Source organism: Harpegnathos saltator, unplaced genomic scaffold (assembly GCF_003227715.2).
Source record: "Harpegnathos saltator strain DR-91 unplaced genomic scaffold, Hsal_v8.6 scaffold283, whole genome shotgun sequence".
In the NCBI taxonomy this organism is placed as follows: domain Eukaryota; kingdom Metazoa; phylum Arthropoda; class Insecta; order Hymenoptera; family Formicidae; genus Harpegnathos; species Harpegnathos saltator.
The window spans coordinates 211,979-231,815 of record NW_020230076.1 but is presented as its reverse complement, the minus strand read 5'-3'; the positions used below and the strand labels follow the sequence as shown (position 1 = coordinate 231,815).

General features: G+C 32.9%; 4 protein-coding genes across 6 annotated transcripts; all 4 read right to left on the bottom strand.

The window, feature by feature from the left end:
* Positions 1 to 115: 115 nt before the first annotated feature.
* On the bottom strand, positions 116 to 3,785 carry LOC105189246 (uncharacterized). Its single transcript, XM_011151212.3, has 9 exons — positions 3,039 to 3,785; positions 2,169 to 2,288; positions 1,943 to 2,060; positions 1,440 to 1,704; positions 1,218 to 1,334; positions 1,052 to 1,142; positions 827 to 972; positions 431 to 563; positions 116 to 348 (listed from the first exon to the last, which is right to left on the bottom strand). The coding sequence occupies exons 1-9, from the start codon at positions 3,204 to 3,206 to the stop codon at positions 295 to 297; spliced, it is 1,212 nt and encodes a 403-aa protein (XP_011149514.3). The 5' UTR covers positions 3,207 to 3,785; the 3' UTR covers positions 116 to 294.
* A 504-nt stretch (positions 3,786 to 4,289) lies between these two features.
* Positions 4,290 to 9,774, bottom strand: LOC105189245 (uncharacterized). Its single transcript, XM_025299527.1, has 12 exons — positions 9,492 to 9,774; positions 9,136 to 9,249; positions 8,968 to 9,058; positions 8,439 to 8,584; positions 7,903 to 8,035; positions 6,255 to 6,372; positions 5,583 to 5,847; positions 5,348 to 5,464; positions 5,192 to 5,282; positions 4,792 to 4,937; positions 4,497 to 4,629; positions 4,290 to 4,419 (listed from the first exon to the last, which is right to left on the bottom strand). The coding sequence occupies exons 1-12, from the start codon at positions 9,689 to 9,691 to the stop codon at positions 4,345 to 4,347; spliced, it is 1,629 nt and encodes a 542-aa protein (XP_025155312.1). The 5' UTR covers positions 9,692 to 9,774; the 3' UTR covers positions 4,290 to 4,344.
* Positions 9,775 to 10,001: 227 nt separating this feature from the next.
* On the bottom strand, positions 10,002 to 11,243 carry LOC109504422 (uncharacterized). Its single transcript, XM_019844224.2, has 3 exons — positions 10,746 to 11,243; positions 10,375 to 10,494; positions 10,002 to 10,259 (listed from the first exon to the last, which is right to left on the bottom strand). The coding sequence occupies exons 1-3, from the start codon at positions 10,887 to 10,889 to the stop codon at positions 10,128 to 10,130; spliced, it is 396 nt and encodes a 131-aa protein (XP_019699783.1). The 5' UTR covers positions 10,890 to 11,243; the 3' UTR covers positions 10,002 to 10,127.
* A 1,673-nt stretch (positions 11,244 to 12,916) lies between these two features.
* On the bottom strand, positions 12,917 to 15,833 carry LOC105189243 (uncharacterized). Of its 3 annotated transcripts, none has more exons than XM_019844219.2 (9): positions 15,603 to 15,831; positions 15,102 to 15,221; positions 14,871 to 14,988; positions 14,212 to 14,476; positions 13,933 to 14,049; positions 13,777 to 13,867; positions 13,419 to 13,564; positions 13,161 to 13,293; positions 12,917 to 13,081 (listed from the first exon to the last, which is right to left on the bottom strand). In XM_019844219.2, the coding sequence occupies exons 1-9, from the start codon at positions 15,744 to 15,746 to the stop codon at positions 13,028 to 13,030; spliced, it is 1,188 nt and encodes a 395-aa protein (XP_019699778.1). In that variant the 5' UTR covers positions 15,747 to 15,831; the 3' UTR covers positions 12,917 to 13,027. The 3 variants fall into 3 exon arrangements, with proteins under 3 accessions (XP_019699778.1, XP_025155308.1, XP_025155309.1); XM_025299523.1 differs by having other exon boundaries at positions 14,212 to 14,302; positions 15,603 to 15,830; XM_025299524.1 differs by lacking the exons at positions 12,917 to 13,081; positions 13,161 to 13,293 and having other exon boundaries at positions 13,524 to 13,615; positions 15,603 to 15,833.
* Between the last annotated feature and the right edge of the window lie 4,004 nt (positions 15,834 to 19,837).

Below are 19,837 nucleotides of genomic sequence, written 5' to 3'. Positions count from 1 at the left end.
AACCTGAAATTGCAAATTTTGTAAGAATTATAAATATTCGTTTTAATTACACTAAGACAGAAATGAAAAGACTGTTAAAATGTATATGTGTATGACTATTGAAATATTTGTATATTAAAGGTATCCAATAAATGGCCCACACAATAAGTAGCATTAACGAGTTAAAAAATCGAAATGTATCTTGCGTAAGTTTATTCAACTGTAGCGTTCATGCAAAATTCATGAACTACGTTTTTTTTACGAATGCTTTTTTAACATTTACCTACTATATTACGATATTGAATGATGACTATATCACTGTTGCATAGAATACATAACGGTAAAGTATGATACCGACGCACTCGCCAACTATAATGAAAGATATCGTCTATTGTTATCTACTCGAAATACGCTGCGTTAAATATATTCTAATACATGATGTATTTTGTACCGAAGCGAAACACTCCAAGGATGCTGTAAACAAGCCGCCTACGGTCAGGCTGAATGTTTTACTTCCTCTTTGCAATAGAAATAAAATCAGTTTCTGCACATGTAAAGGTGCTATGTACCAGCAAACGTTGTACCTATCAAGTTGTTTAGAATTTACTTTCGTTTATCTTAATTTATCGTGTGATCAAGATTTTATTGTATATTTGTGTCTTTGAAAACTTTAGGATTATTCAAGAAATTTCTATAACTCAACTAAATTTATGCACACGTGAGAAATTACAGCAAAAACTTGATTGTAAATCGATTGAATATCATTTTAAATTTATTTTAATTATAAATTATAATTATTTCAAATTATATATTATAATTTTGAGCGTTACGTAAAACTGTTTCTTACGCTGTAAGATATACGTGATTATTATGATCAGTAATTTCCTGTCCGGCATAGTTGGCTAAAAACATATATATAATAATGACAATTCCTAACAAAAGATGTAATATCATTTCCTCCATATTTTTTCTAAACGACATTATCTGAAAGATCTAAGACATATTGGTATGAAAAATTTCTTTCTTTTATACAGTTTATTTTTAGATATATTTAAAACGTAATAAAACTTACGCGGAAAAGATTAAAACTTAAGCAAGCCACACCACAGGTAATTAAAAAGAAGAATGTACTGTCAAACTTATTTATTACATTTCCTGCGAACCTACAAAAAACAAAAAAATTTTATTACATATATATTTATATATTGCTATAAATAATTATAAATAATTATAAATACTGCATGGCTTTGCGATGAATTTCTACTGCATAAATTATTCTTTTATAAATCGTAATCTTGTTCTTCAGATTGTTATTCTTCAAAGAGTTATTTGTTATCGCCCGTTCAATGCGGTAACTGTAAATAATTTTTCTATTGTTATTAATTTCAATTTCGATTGCGAAAGTAAGATTGTTTCGTTAGACACAATTATAATTTTATACACTACTTTCATTTTTTCACCTGGCAATCTTGAATATACCGCAAGCATGTTTAAGAGACACTACCAGCCATGTTCCTGTTGCTATCAATATAATCGTTCCTATAGAAAAAGCTGCACTCATATGCAGTATAATAATATAAAAATATTTTTCTTGATCGATGAAATATTCAGTTATAATCGGTACGGTGCAATATGATCGAGACCCGTTTGTAAACGGTAGAATATTATAAATGCATCGCCCGAGTGGTTGGACAATAAGAATAACTAGACTGGTTGCGGTCAAAACTGAGAATATTTAGAAGAATAATTTTTATAAATTAAAATTTTATAGATTTCCATTTGTTCAGTATACTCAAAATTTATTTATCATTCAACTACTAGTCTTTGTCTCGGACGTTTTTACGAACTATTTTGTTATGTAATAATTTATCTTTTCCGTTTAATTTAAAAATCTTTCATAATAACTTAAATGAAATATATTCCTTTTATCACAAATAATGAAATTTAACAGATGTTTTCTTACGTAAAATATTAATTGTATAACGTTTCGCATCTCGGCCATATTTTTCTAAAATAGCAATTTCGTTCTCATCTCTCAATTCATCACATATACACTGAAGTTGCTCCATTAAATACTTTACCTACAGAATTAATTATATAATATATTCGTCTTAAAAAAAAAGAAAAGAAAAAGGAGCTGGATATATAGAAATATATATTACGACAAGTATTAAGAAAACTCAACTTACGTTTCGGATGTTAACTAAAAATGAGTTGTATTTAATCGCAAAAGTAGCGAGTAATAACATGGTAGAGAAAACTTTAACAACAAGGTTAAGAGAAAGTTGTACGGTCATAAACGGTGTAAGCTGCAAGCGATAAAATATATAACATTTGGAAAGTTATTAATATTTATTTCATATTCAAGTTTGAAGTGATCATTCGCTTTACGATGCATAACAATGTGCGTGCGCATGCGCGAATCGAAAAATTATCAATATACGTAATGTGCGAGCACATATTCTATATCTTGATATAAAAAATAAAAATGTTCGTGGTATATAGTATGAGTTTTTCAGAAAAAATACGTTTCAGATTATATCACAATTATACGCGACCTCGATTGAATTTATTTCAGGGGAGTCATATTACATATAAATTCATTTCGATTAATCCAACTTATATGTATACTGAAGGTTTCATATAGATATTCTGTATATCTAAATTAGTTCGGATTTTCTTCGCATATATAAATTATATATATTACTTTTGATGTAACGAATACTATAAAAAATATATAAAAATATATAAAAAAAGAGTAGATGTTTCTATAATATATAAAATATGTCGGAAGCTATTTTTTCTACTTAGTGTATGCAAATTTGTTTCGAGAAGCAATGAGATATGCGCGAGTACTGCTTTGCTCACTCTACAGATTTAATACGTAAATTTCACGTTATACAAATTATTATCAAAACGGGTTTTTCTTACGACAAGACAAATTTCTCCATGCATAGAAACTAGGTTGCATCGAAACTAAATTGTGTTTAACTAAATAGTTGTAAAGACGACAATATAATATCTATTGCATAATACGATACGATTAAATACGGACATACCTGAAATACAATAAACCCAATTAGAATGCTAAAAAGTAAGACGACTCGTAATCGAACGAATTTCGTGCGCTGGTAAGGCCACAAGCCCACCGCGAGCAAAAGAATCCGATTAAGGCTAAAATGTTGAGACTCGATATTAATCATTTCTTTACGAACATCGAGACACATCTGACCGCGATAAAGTTGACAAAAATTTGTACATGTCCTTCCTCCTGGACGATCGATCGTGAATTATATAATTTCCGTCTCGCCTACTATAAATTCGAACGTAAATTGCATTATTCAACATAAGTGATATGACACGGCGCAATATACTCCTTCGTGAGACCGTAACACTTGTATTTTAATGACTTTGTCAGGATGAAATCGCCTACGATTAGGCTATTGACATAACACGGAAAAAATTCAACATGTGTAATTTCTCACGAAATAACATTCGTGAGACGACTTGTTGACCATAGTTCGCGCAAGCGTAGTCACTCTTTCTGTTGGTTCATTGCGTCGCAAGTATTTGTACGACACGTTTGGTCTGCGAGAGAATGTCACTCTCATTTGATTCAAGTTTGACATGTCAACTGTGAAGTTATCGTCAGTGAAGTAAGCTCTACTAACGTGCGGTATCGTCTTACGGTTGCTAGTGCTAAAAAAATTTAGCGTACACACGGATACACTAACATTGTTAAAGTTATAGCTATATTCAACGGTCGAACCGCACTAATACTTGGCGCATCTCGACATTTGTGATTAATAGCGTGATTCAATTTCACAATTTTGCGAAGAAATGAAAAGAATTGACGAATTATATATATATATATATATATATCAAGCTTCTCTGTGGGCACTCGATCGGTCGATATATTCATTTATATCTGATGAACATTAAATACGCAAGTGTATTCGATCTCATTAAACGCTCACCTAGCATATCTCCCATGGTATTATCTATCACGTTGTTCGGAATAAAATTATCTTCCAACAAGATATATTGGCGTCAGCGCGATCACCGGATACACTTTGAGTCATTTAAAATGATTAGATTTTACTAAAACCATGTTTGCATATATTTTACAATTTTCGATGTATATAATAATAAATGAATATACTTTGACACTTAAATATTTTAAATGTTGCATAAAAATTATGATATTGTACGAATTTGCATAAAATTAGTTGTAAATTGCTTAAAATATTTCGAATAAAATGGAAACTTGAGAAAAAATAATATATAGGACTGAAATTGAAGTTTTTTTTATTAAGAATATAGTTGAAAATTTGTCATCCTTACCTACTACATTCCAATATATTATTATATGATAGGTGTATTGTATGTCTTTTGTACAGAATACATAACGGTAAAATAAGATATTGATGCACTCGCTAACTGCAAATAAAGAAGCATCAACTTTCGCACTCGACCGCTCGAGCCTTAAACATATTTAGATATACGATATATTTTACCGTTGCAAAACATTCTAAAGATGCGACAAATAGTCTACCCACATGCAACCCAAAGGGTTTACTACCCCTTTGTATCAGAAATAATATCAGTTTTTGCACATGTAAGGGCGCTGTATACCACCGAACTATGTATCTATGGTACAATGATTAAAATGTAAATTCGAGGGAAACAAAAAGACAAATAGATGATATTTAATATGTGTGTTGCACTTTAAAAATTACATTAAACTTTATGTTGATCCAGAAAATAGCTACTAGTGCACAAATGTAATTACAATGTAAAAATATTTCTTACGCTGTAAAATATATTTGATCATTATGATCTGTAATTTCCTGTCCGATCTCGTTGGCTAAGAACATGTATAAGAGAATAAGAATTGCACATATAAAACGTACTAAAAGTTCCTGTTTGTTATCTCCGGACAATGCAAGCTGAAAAAGCTAAAATCAAGTGATGTTAATATTGTAAATATCATTGGTTTGGATAATATCGTTTGTAAACATTGATATTCACACAGATTGGTTTTATACTCAATTATCTTGAATAAATCATTAATAAATTTTTAATAATGTAAAATGATAATTTATATTATTCATGTTTTTTCTGTACATGTTGTCAATATATTTAAATATTATATTATGAAACATTAACTGCTCGTCCATAGATACGTTTAAAGAAAAAAAGGAAAACTCACTCGGAAAAGATTAAGACTCATACTAGTCACGCCGAACGCAATTAAAAGGAAGAACGATCCTTCAAAGCTGGATATTAAAAAATCGGAGTATCTTTAAGAAGAAGGGAGTGTTATTACATTTACTAGAGAGGTAAGTGTTATCGAATAAATACCGACTGCATAGCTTTACGATGAATGTCTACCGCACAGATTATCTTCTTACAAATTATACTCTGGTCCGATAGATTAGTATTTTGTGGCATATTATTCGCAATTGCTCGTTTAATACGATAACTGCAAATTTTCTCGCTGTAATTATATGTGTAATTTTTTTAAATTTACTTAACGTGCAAAACTAAATTTTAATTGTAATCGTAAATTTTCGTATCCATTGTTATATTCGTTTTTTCACCTGGCGATGCTAAACATTCCGCAAGCATGTTTGAGAAACACCAGAAGCATCGTTCCTGTTGCAATCATTGCAAATAACCCTATGCAAATAGCTACATTTATATGCAGCAAAACTAAGTGAGAATATTTTTGTTGATCTACAAAGTATTCTGTCACAATGAACATTTCGCCACGTGACCGAGATTCATTCAAGAACAGAAAAATTCCAAGAATGCGAGACCAAATTGGCTGAACAATAATAATAACTTGAGTGCACACGATTAACACTAGGAGCATTAAAAAATCTAGTTATATAAATTGGTATTTTCTAATATTCGGTAATAAAGAATTGTTAAGACAAAGAATCATCGTGTAACCACTTCTTACATACATATTAATATATATATATATAATTAAAATGTATTTCAACAGAAAGCTAATAATCGAAATACTTCAATTTGTTCTATTTTTAATAATAACTAAATTCTCAGATGTCATTGTCGAAGTATATTTAGACTTGTAATTCTGTATTAGTAGATATTTATTATATTTTCGTATTTTTGTAGTAGTCTAATATTAAATTACATATATATATGCCAAGTAACAAAGTGGTTAACCGACTAATTTTTTATCACGATTTTAACTTATTACGCTTTCCAACATGTATCAATAAGTCTCACGGACGTTATCTTACACGTAAGAAAAACAGTAACATGTTTCGCCTTATCGCCGTATTTTTTTATAATTGCAATTTCATTCTCATCTTTTAGCTCATTACAGATTTCCTGGAGTTGTTCCAGTAAATATTTTACCTGTCATGTAAATAATATTTTATGTTACTTGTCATATAATATTTGACAAACTTTCTGTATGTAAAGATTCACGTGTTGATAATATTTAGTGTGTAAAGATGCTAAACAAAATTTCAACTCACAATTCGGGTATTACTCCAGAACGAGATAAATTGAATCAATAGAAGAAAGCATAATAATGCAGAAGAGAAAACATTGATAAGTAGATCAGTAGTGCATTTTGCAGTCAGAAACACTGTACTCTGCGAACAATAAATTTATTGAAATAATAACATTAAAAGCTACTTTATTATTTAAGTAGCAAAGTGCCAATTAAAAATAGTCAATTACTTTTATGTATATTTGTAATAAAATAATGTAGGAAAATTGATTTATAAAATACTTGAAATATTTGATTTGATTTCTGGTTTGCACGTATGTATCGTATCCATCTTGGATTTGTTTCCGACGTTTCGTAAACATTCCAATTCACTTCTTCAAGGAGAGGAACACTCAGAAGCAGTTTCTGGCACAACAAAGACAACACACACACACACACACACACACATGTACAAATCCAGAAAACAAATCAAATATTCCTCTATACCGTGAAAGCCGTAAAATATTATACCTGACATATTATAAAACTCATCAAGATACCGAAAAATACGATGGTCTGAAAGCGGACAAGTCTCGATCGCTGGTAAGGCCATAAGCCAATTATGAGCAGAAGAATCCGATTAATATTAAAACGTTGAGTCTCGATGGAAATCATTTCGCTACAAATGTCGAACAGCGTTTGATTGTAGAAAAGTCGACCAAGGTTTCGCAAGACCTTATTCCAAGCGATCAAGCGATTATTCTATGGCTCCTCTTTGTTTAGCATAATTTTTAGAGGAAATTGTATAACTAGATATAAATGTAGGATGACGCGCGAAATATTACCGTGAGATCGAAGCACCGGTATTTTAGTGACTTTGCTGGGCAAAAGGTCTGCGATTAGGCTATCGATCCGATTTCGAAAGAAATTCAATGTACACATGTGTTTATTTCCCATAGAATAAAACATCCATAGAATGACTTGTTGATCGAAACATTCACGCAAGCGCACTTGCATTACCCCAGTCCTGCACGCGTTTCATTATAGAACGAGCAGCCGTAAGTCGCGCATGGTCTTCGAGAGGAACGTCGGCGAACCCGTCGCAACTGCGAAATGCCAGATATACGGGATTATCAATCAACGGTAAAGTATAAATCTAATAGCTTGAATGTTTCCGTGGTTTACTTTTAAGTAAAGCATCGAAGACGATTATCTTACTGTTACGTACTGATCGTCATGTCATTCATACAACGATTACTAACTATATTGCAATATATACATATATGTATATATCGTCGAACGATGGCATTTTGCATCAACGTTGTGTAGAATATATGACGGTAAAGTAAGATACCGATGCACTCGCCAGCTGCAATGGAAGATGTTTTCTATTACGTCGTGCTTGCAATACATTATGTTAAATGTATCTCAATGCACGATACATTTCTTACCGCGGCAAAACATTCTAGGGACGCTACAAAAAGCCCACCTACATGCAAGCCAAAGATTCTGCTACCTCTTTGCAATACAAACAGTATCATTCTTTGCACATCCAGGGACGCTGTGTACCATTGAACGTTATATCTAGAAAATAAGATTCTTTATTTCCTTGTTTACCCTCTTCTTATCGATTAGATTGAACACGAAAGATGTTTCTTCCTCGTACCAGCCATATATATCTATGTGAATTATAACGTGGTGTGCGAAACATCGTGTTAGTTCTTTATAAAAGCGATCTGAAAGCTTCAAACTTTTATTTAAAATGCTTCCTCCGAGATCCAGTTATAATTTTCTTTGCATCGAATTACAAAGATTTGAAAGAATCAGAAAGAAACAAGTAAAAAGATGAACTAAAGATATTCAGAAATTTTAACATGTTGTTGAAAATATATTAACTTGTACTTTTATCTTCACCACTAACTTTTCAAAGCAACTACTTGCATATAATTAAAAAAAATATCGAATAAAAGTATTAATTATATCTTACGCAGTAAAATGTACATGTTCATTGTGATCCACAATTTGCTGTCCGATATAGTTGGCCATAAACATGTAGATAATAACTGCCGATGCACATAATACACGCATAGAAAACTCGTACATGTTGTTTGTCGTTGATACAAGCTGAAAAATCTAAAGCAACATGATAAAAAATTATTTAAATGTGTGTGTGTGTAAAATTCGTTTTGCAAAATTAATAATTTTTTGTTTAGAAAATACGATTTATATGGTAAAATAATTAAGAAAAAAGAAGACATGTGCGTCACGTACAAAATGTTTTCCTAACCTATGTGTTCCTACTCTATTTATGACAGTTTATAATTTTGAATTTTGATACTATCGTATTTTGGTCGTATTTTGATACTATAAAATAACCTGGAGAATTTAAATTTTCTATTAGTCTTACGGTTGATATTTCCACTCATATTCTACTCATCATGCATTATATAATCTATATATTTAAAAATTATGTAACATAATTTTACTCGTTTAATTATATATTTAACAAAACTTACTCGAAAAAGATTAAAACTCAAGCAAAGCACGCCAAATATAATTAGCAAGAAAAATGATCCCTCAAAATTAGAAATTAAGAATTCAGAATACCTATGAAAAACAAAAAAATGCTATTGTCAAAAGTAATATTACGTGCGTTAAATAGACGATATCGGATAAATACAAACTCCATAGCTTTGCAGTGAATGTCTACGGCATGAATAATCCTTTTCTTAATCGTAAGCTTATGCGTTAAATGATTTCGCCGTGCATCAGTTGTCATAATTTGTCCAAGACGATAACTGTAAGCATAATTTTTCTTGTTGCAGTTATATATTCGGTAAATATTCATCCTTACTTACCTCTTCCAAAGACACTGACCTTGATGTGTATTATCAAGATCATAGTCCTGAATAATTTTCAACAGGTCATCAAGTAAGGATGAATATATTCTGAATATTCTGACTCATTTGAAACGACATTTTTTTGTTTATGGCCAAAATTTTCGTACTTCTTCGTACCACTATTATATTTAATTGTTCACCTAGCAACGCTAAATATTCCACAGGCATGTTTGAGAAGAGCCAAGAGCATCGATCCTGTCGCTGCTATCGTAAACATTCCTATACAAAACGCTGCATTCACGTACAGCAAAATTAAGTAGAAGTACCTGTCTTGCTCGACAAAGTATTCAGAAATCCAAAATGTGTTATGCGACTGAGACGTGTTTATACACAAAAGCATACCAATGATTCGCGGAAGAATCGGTTGCACAAGAATAATAAATACACCGCACACAGTCAACACTAAAGGGCATTTAAAAATGTAATGTCATGAAAGTAATCGCTTTTAATTTTTCAAAAAGTGTTAAATTGTTATATATTTGTTAATATTTTTAAGGAAAACTGTTTATATACGTGTGCGCATACTTAGACCGTTTCAGTTAATATGTATACATCTCTATTTTCAATAATTTTATAAAATTTTACTTTTAATAATAAATATGATAAATTGTCTCATTGAAATATATTCACATTTATAATTTTGTTTGTACAGATATTTTTTTTATTATATGCTCGTGTAGTAAAATATTCACAATGTCCAGTTAAACACAAAGTAGTAAAGCAGCAAAATGGTTAATTATTTGTTTTACACTCTGACTAATTTCACTCTGTTACGCTTATATTGTCTTACTTATAATATTAGTCGTATAACGTTTCCCATCGTATCCGTATTTTTCTATAATAGCTACTTCGTTCTTGTCCTCTAATCCATTACAGATATGCTGAAGTTTCTCTAGTAAATATTTTAACTACAAAACAAAAGTTGGTTCGTTTATAAAAATTTCTAAAATGTAATTATGAATCAATATTCTTATTATTATGAGGTACTTATTATAAGACAAATATAATTAAGGTCTAACTTACAGTTTGAATATTAATATAAAATGAGCAGTATTTAATCAGGAAAGGAATAAAAAACAATATGGAACAAATAACATTGACAAGAAGATCAATAGTGCATTCTGTAGTTATAAACGTTGTCATCTGCAAACAATATATTTACTGAATAGACAAATTATATTAAAAAAGAAATGTTTTCATTTTTAATTATTGCTATGTTTAATTCATAGATTATTATGTATGTGAGAAATTGTCGGGTCTTTCGCTTATCGTCAGTTATTAACACTAATTAAACACAGCTATTATATTTAAAACGTGCGAGAAATAAACACTGACTACAAATAATGATGCATTAATTATTGCTACAGCTACTACTATAGCTAATATCGACATACCTGGAATATAATAAAGCTTATCATAATACAGAGAAACAAGGCAAATTGAAATCGAACGAGGCTTGAGCGCCGATAGGGCCATAAACCTGTCACGAACAAAAGAATTCGATTAAGATTAAAATGTTGAGTCTCGATACAAATCATATCGCTACGAACATCGAAACGCGTTTGACTGTGAAAAAGTCATGAAAAGGTTTTGCAAAACCTTCACTTCCAATCGATCGAACGACTATATTCTATTACCCTCTTCTCGTTTAGCATAAATTCTGCAAATTGTACAATTAGAAATAAACTCAGGGTGATATCACCGTGCGGTCAAGTCACGCGCACTTTAATAACTTTGAGGGGGAAGAAGCCAGCTATCGATCGATCACAGAAAGAAATTCAACATATGCATATGTTCATTTCCCATAGAATAACATCTGTGAAACAATTGTTGGTCGAAATGTCCACTTGGCAGTGCATTTGCAGCACCCCACTGTCTCGACTGATCCGTCGCTACTGCAAGGTACCGAGTACAGAATTACCAATGGTAAAATATTTACCTAATAACACTTGAACGTTCCCGCAGATCTCTCTTGGAAAAGGTTCGAAGACTTAATGCACGCACGGACACATTATCATTTTGCAGCTCGCCAGCACATTATAGTCGCGTCTCCTCCAACGTTACACCTCGCCGACCGTATATCGATGACACGCGAATTTCGACGTTGCGGATCGCCGATATCATATGTCAATGTCGCGACAAGAAGAAGGCGATTAGTTAACGATTACACATGCACATATGATTAAATTGAGTAAGTTCTCTTGTATCGACATTTATCTGCAGCCGAAAAGAAAAACTAAATACGGCTTTTGCAGGCAACGTTTGCTTGGGTCAAATAACGCGACAGCTTCGTGCGGAGTGCGAGCAACAAAGTGCTAACAAATACCGTATCACTTAACGCGTACTTGCCATACCACTGAATAATGCTCCAGTCGTAACAAAGAACGTGTGTGTAACTATAGACGAAAACGCATCAACAATACGCGAGAGGATTGGAAGCACAATAATGACAAATAGACCGTATGTGGTAAATACCGTAAAGACAATTAAATATAGCAGTAATAGTCATATGAATGAGCAACTTTCAATTGCAATGAATTTTCGGAGGAGTATGTTTATTTAAAATTTATTCACCGCTTAACCACTTCCTAGCTCTGTGAATAGATATATCTGCAGAGAATTGATAAACTCTAGCGAGCTTCATAGTCTTGTTAAATATTTAAATTCTACTCTCTATAATAATTAAAATATTACTTAGTATACTAATGTAACGAAAATCATTAACACACTTAAAATACAATAAAACTCAATAGAATATCATAAAACAAGGCGATTTGAACTCGCACAAACTGTGACCGCTTGTAAGGCCACCTGTGAGAAGAAGAATCTAATACGCGTTAAAATGTTGAGTTTTGATACAAATCATTCCGCTACGAAAATCGAGGAGCATTTAATTGTGAAAAAATGGACCAAATTTTGCACATCTCTCTTCTTCGATAGATGAATTGAGTTGTCTATAACTTTCTTCTTCTACTGTACATTTTAGCGTAAATTGCTTAATTCAGCATAAATGCGGCACGAAATAGTGCGATACAAAACATCACCGTGAGACGGGAACACTTGCAGGTTACCAACTTCACTGGGGAAGTGGTCGGTAATTAGGTTATCGATCTGACACGGAAAGAAATTCAACGTACATTTATTCCCCTTAGAATAACGCACATAAAACGACTTGTTGGTCAAATTCTATGCAAGCGTATATTTGCTCTTCTTCCCCAGTCCCTACAATTTCACACACGGTAATTTAGCGTGTACTCGTATAAGATACTTCTGTTCTTTAGAAAGAATATCGTCCGATATTCTCCCCGTCTCCTTCTCCATGCATCAGCAGTGAAGAGATCGTCGGTAAAGCATAAAGATTCCACATTGTAATATGAAGCTTTTTACGATACGAAATACGATTCTTGTACGTTTGACTATCATGTCTTTTTCATGATATCACTTATCTCATCAAGCAAAAGCAATTTACACAAAGTGCAGCTTAATACACGGGAGAAACGCTTTAGTAATAAATGTGACTTTTAACATTAATGAAATATGATTTTTGTGAAGAAATAGAAACATATATCCTCGATAGTTTTATTCAATATCTAAGTAGAAGCGAAGACATGGGAAACTGTTTGCATATATCTACCGTGTTTTTCAATGTACTATTGAGTAATGATAAATCCTTTCACTATTGCCGGATCGAATATATTAAAGTAAAGTAAGACATCGATGCATTTGTCAGCTGCAATGGAAAACATGCTTGCATCAGCTGTCCTAAATAAGTTATGTCAAATGTCTTCTTACACATGACAATTGTTTACCGTGGCGAAACAGTCTAAAGATGATATAAACAGTTTACCTACAGTCAAACCAAAAGTTTTACCACCCCTTTGCAAAAGAAATAATATCAATTTCTGTACGTGTAAAGGTGCTATATACCATCGAATATTATATCTGCAAAATGACATTTAAACTATAAATATTTTTGTATAAAGTAAAAAAAGCTAGAAAGAAAGAAACAGTTCTGGATAACGTATCAAATTAAAATAACAGAGGCATCATGTCAAAATATTTCTTACACAGTGAAGAATACGTGGTTATTGTGATCTGTAATTTCTTGCCCAACATAATTGGCCATAAACATGTATATAAGAGTAATAACTACATATGATACATGATATAACAGTTCCTTCGCATCAGCCCCATACGATATAATCTGAAAAATCTAACACGCCATTTTGTGATTGTATTATAATAAGCGCTCCACGCGAATAACCTACAATAAACAATAAATAAAAAATAAATAATAAATGATCATATAGGGTAAACAAATTATAAAGTATTAAATCTTTCCTTAATTTCCTTTTTTATCAACAAATTTCCAAATTTTACACTGCTTATCAAAATATGTATGCACAAAGGCGCGAGGGGACTCACTTGATAAAGATTGAGGCTCAACGAAAGCACAGTAAACACTATTAAGAAAAGAAATGTTATCTCAAAGTTAGACATTAAATCCGTGGAGAACCTTCAAGAACAAGAAAGTATTATATTTCATTGGTAACATAAATATTTCAGAATAAATATACCAACTGCATGGTTTTGCGATGAATGTCTATGGCATGAATTAAACTCTTATAAATCGTAATTTTATCCACTAAATTAATATTCATCACCATAGTAATTGAAATCGCTCGTTCGATACGATAACTATAAATAATATTTTCGTTATAACGTTTACATATTCGTTCTAATTTGTTTGAGGTGAGAAATGAAGTAAATATTGTCAGCATACATTAATGATCGTACAACTGGAAATACGACTCACTTATAATCATAATGTTCGCATATATTGTTACATTTATACTTCACCTGGCGATCTTAAACATTCCACAGGCGTGTTTAAAAGACGCTATGAGCATTGTCCCTGTCGCTACCAGTACAATCATTCCTATACAAAGAGCTATGTCCACATGCAGCAAAAGTAAATAAAAATACCTTTCTTCGTCGACAAAATACTCTGTCGTAATCGGTATTTTGTAACGTGAATACGATGTGTTTACAAATAAAAAAGCATAAAAAGTATGCGGCAAAATTGGCTGGAGAATGATAATAAACAGACCGCACACAGTTAACACTAAGAATATTTAAACATACAATCGTATAAGTTGATATTTTCTACCTGCCAAAATATTGAATTGTATATTCGAAAGATGTGTATTCACCACTTAACCACTTCCCTGTTCAGTGAATATTTTCGCATAAAAACTAATCATTAAGAATTCATTTTATTAAAAAAGATTTAAGTGATAATAGTTTTGCGTTTAATAACCATTTCGATAACGGAAAAATCTCTACTAAAATATAAAATAAAATATATTCTTCTCTACTAAATATACCCTACTTTTTGTATGCTTATTTCGATTGAAATACAACATCTAATTGCGTAAGCAACGAAGTGATTAGTCATACTCTTTTTATCATGATTCCAAAAAAGAAAGTTACATAAGAACAATAAATGGTTGCCTTACATGTAAATCTAAACGTAGAACATTTTGCATAGTACCCATATCTTTCTATAATGGCAATTTCATTCTCGTCTTTTAACTCGTTACACATATGCTGCAATTGCTCCAATGTCCATTTTACCTGCCATGCCAGCAATACCTTATGATTCTCATTATTTACGATAAATTACAGTATATTAAATCTTCGTTATCGTGATAGCTTTTTAAGATAAACACAACAAGAATCCAACTTACAGTTTGAGTCTTAATCCAGAATGAGCTATATTTAATTACGAAAACAATGAAACAAAATATGGACGAGCAAACTTTGATGACCAGTTTAAGAGAAAATTCTGCAGTTATAAACGGAGTAAGCTGCAAGCGATAAATTTATTTAGCAGATGATATTAACAGGATTAATTAATAAGATTCTCTTAAATTCTCATTAAATCTGTCAATTGTAAAGTCAAAATAATTCCTTGTGTAACTTAACAGGAAATTTAAAAAATATAATTATAAAATATAAAAAAATATAATATATAAAAAATATAATAATAATATAACACAGCACTCTATAATTATAACATGCACTCTCGCACAATTAATTTTATATTGTATTGTTAGTGATTGAACATGAAAGAATGTATAAATCTCACAAACATAAATGGTAGCGACAAATAACGTGTTAAAATGCCACAAGTAACAATGTATTGATTATTACGCAAAAATATGATTAATGATGATATTACAACTCACTTGGAACACAATATAACTCGTCAAAATGCTAAAAAGAAATATGGTCTGAAGTTGAGCGAGTCTCGATTGTTGATAAGGCCATAATCCTATCGCGAGAAAAAGAATTCGGTTGAGGTTAAAATGTTGGCTTTCGATACAGATCATTTCTCGACGAGCACTGAAACGCGTTTGAGCATGAAAACGTCATCGTATATTCGCGCACCTTCTTTCGACCGGTCAATTGAATATCCAATAGTTCCCCCTTCTAGCGTAAATTTTAGACCAAATGTCGTAATTTAGCATCAATATAACGCGCGCTAGTGCAACATACCACTGTGAGAACGGCGCACTTGTGGTTTAACAACTTGTGGTTTCACTGGGGAAGTGCCGACGATTAGACTATCGATCCGACAACGAAAGAAACTCGACGTATGTTTATTTCCCATACATTAAAAATTCGTAAAATGACTTATTGATATAATTTCACGCAGACGCACTCGCCTTTCCCAGTCTTTGTAATTTCACGCGCTTCAACGTACTAGAAAGTGCGTGTACTCCTAACACATTTACTCTTTGAGGAAATTATCGACTATTTCATCTTCGTGAAAATGTAGCTGGTAAAATATAAATAATCTTACACTGTTAATACTAATAATAATAATACTCAGTTTGTATGTATATAACATCTGAATGTTTGACTATCATGTTTCTTTCATGGTGTCATGTATCCCTCTCGAGATGTTTTGTTGGTCATAGTCTGCGCAAACGCAATCGCCTTTCCTCAATCCCACATACTTCATTTTAACACGTAAGACACCTTCCATTGCCGCGACGTTTGTCAGTCGATTTGTATAGAGTGTAACAGCAACATACAGGTCAGTATGACGGGTTGCTTGTCCCTATGATAATGCGGATGATAATGCAGAGGTTTCCGAAAAGATCACTCGTTGACTTTGTTGATAATGATATTTGCCGTGTTCCCAGTTATGACAAATGCAACTAACTTTGCACTGTGTTCGTTATAACAGTTTATCGACCATTTACCGACAGGAGTCGAGCCTCATTGAATTAAAAAAGATGTTTAAAAAATGAAACTGAGAAATAAATATTACGGAATAAAGCGGAATAAACAAGAGTAATATTTAAAGAGATAAATAATACAACATATTTCCTGGTTTCGCATAATTTCTTAATTGTTTTCTCACGTTGGTAAGTTCAATAGAAATTGGAGATTAGAAAGAACGATACAGAAATATTTAAAAGTCTTATATACTGTATTTCATCCATGTTTCTATCAAAAAATCGCTTCTGCAAAAGTATGAATAGACTACAAACGCAATATATATATATATATATATATATATATATATATTGGTTGCAATTTAATCGATTGCAACTATCAAGCTGCAAAAAATTTCGAGAAACAGGCCCTTTTCGATAAAAGATACAATACTATAGTGATTCTATAGACTATAAAAGGCCCTATTTTCGATGCCAAGATACAAGACTATAATATACCGAAAATATGTCGCTTGATAGGTGCAGTCGATTAAATTGTAACCAATGTTTATACTGCGTTTCTAGTCCGTTCATACTTTTGCAGAAGCGATCTTTTATAGAAACATGAATGAAATACAGTATATAAGACTTTTAAATATTTCTGTATCGTTCTTTCTAATCTCCAACTTCTATCGAACTTGCCAACGTGAGAAAATAATTAAGAAATTATGCGAAACCAGGAAATATGTTGTATTATTTATCTCTTTAAATATTCCTCTTGTTTATTTCGTTTTATTCCGTAATATTTATTTCTCAGTTTCATTTTTTAAACATCTTTTCTTATTCAATGAGGCTCGACTCCTGTCGGTAAATGGTCGATAAACTGTCATAACGAACACAGTGCAAAGTTAGTTGCATTTGTCATAACTGGGAACACTGCAAATATCATTATCAATAAAGTCAACGAGTGACTTTTTCGGCAACCTCTGCATTACTATCCGAATAGGGGCAAGCAACCCGTCATACTGACCTGTATGTTGCTGTTACACCTATACATGAGCTGATTACAGCCGTTATACAAAACAATACCTATAATATACAGGGTGGGGCAATAAGTATTAGGGCCTTAAATATCTTCGAATCTATAAGGCCCAGAAGAAGATTTGTGTAACCAAAATTGCACGGTACGAAGGGGGCTATCATATAGCGATAATAATTTTTGTCCAGGTGGAGGCGCTTTGGAGACACCAAGGTCATCTTCATTTTTTTAAATGGGTCCGATATGTTTTTTTTCCATAATATAATAGAGAAGCTCGAAACAAGTTCAGAACTCACGACACAAGATCATTGAACAAGATTTAAAGTAAAGAAAAATCGATAAAAATATATTTTTATTATTGAATGAAATTTACGTTTACAAAAGATGTTCGAAGTGATGGCCATCATTATCGATGCAAGATTGGATTCTTCCGATCATTGATTGGCTTGCTCTTTTAATAACGTCAGGAGTTATTGATGTACAGGCTGTGAGAAATCCGTTGTTGCATGTCTTGAGGTGTAGTTGGTTTTTCTTTGTAGATCATGTCCTTTAGGGTTCCCCATAAAAAGAAATCCAGTGGTGCCAAGTCTGACGAACGAGCTGAATACATGAAGAATACAAAATTCTTGCTCGCACTGAATTTTGTTGACATTCACCATAAATTAAAATCATGTCAACTTGTTTTTCAAATGGATACATCTTGCATGATTGACTGATTTGTCGATATTAATCTTGTTTACTTTTATTAGATGTTTACTTTATTACTACTACTACTAACTTATTAAGATGTCCTTCAAAGAGTGTTTGTTTTCATTGAAGTGATAATACGTGAGTATTTATTTTCACTGCTGAAAGACATCTGAGCAAGTTCTCAGGATAAACTAGACATGAAAATGGATTGAAATAAGATTAAAATAAAAAGAAAATAAAAATCAGTCAATCATGCACGATGTATCCATTCGAACATCTTTTGTAAACGTAAATCTCATTCAATAATAAAAATGTATTTTTATCGATTTTTCTTTACTTTACTTTAAATCTTGTTCAATGATCTTGTGTCGTGAGTTCTGAACTTGTTTCGAGCTCCTCTATTATATTATGGAAAAAAAACATATCGGACCAATTTAAAAAAATGAAAATGACCTTGGTGTCTCCGAAGCGCCTCCACCTGGACAAAAATTATTATCACTATATGATAGCCCCCTTCGTGCCGTGCAAATTTGGATACACAAATCTTCCTCTGGACCTTATAGATTCGAAGATATTTAAGGTCCTAATAGTTATTGCCCCACCCTGTATATAGATTTCTCCGTAAACAAGTGCTTCGGTACTGATAACTAAGTACTTCGCTGGCATCGCTCGGAGATCGCTGTACCCGCCGAGAAGGACACTCAAGGGTTCATCGAGTTATCGATCATTAGTCCGCGGTGTCAAAGTGACCGGAATCGCGCCTTCGTCCGAAGCGCGTCTTTACACTCGCATCCCTAACTTTTCGCCCGGTATACCCACTCGATATCCCCTATTGAGCAACTATCCGATCCAATGTCCCTTACAAATATTCGATGTCACGGAGACGAAGTCTCGTCTCATTTTCTCAGGAAATTCTTTTTATCCTTTGTCTGTATATACGGTCTCCGCGCAGACGAAGAGAACACCGCTCCTCTGAGGAAAACCGATAGGCGGCCGTCTCTACTCTTCTCAGATACTCCCGTCAGGTACCGCTCTTCTTCTCTCAGTGGTACCTTGAGATAAGTCAGATCGGAAACGGGCAGCGTTTCCGACAAACATCACCCGTGCTCCCTCCGTGACCTCGCTATTGCGGTAAAGAGGCAACGTCGCGCCGCTTTGTACCGTAACGCCGCACAACAGAGGGAGGAGAAAGAGAAAGAGAGCAGAGACGGGGTGGGAGAGTGGAAGATGAGTAGGTCCGCGATGGAGAGAGCCGAGCCGGAGAAAGTTAACCGAGCGGAAGTGGAATCTCTCAAGCCACTTTAAAACGAGAGGAGATAATCACGCGTAGTCGCTCGACAAATATTCGTCGCTGGGTGCGGAAACACGAAGACGACGAGGACGAGGACGAGCTCGGGACGACAAAGCCGACAGCGCCAAGTTTCTCGCCTATAGCCGAAGGAATTCTGCTAAGAGAGAGAGAGAGAGAGAGAGAGAGAGAGAGAGAGAGAGAAGAGAGAGAGAGAGAGAGAGAGAGAGAGAGAGAGAG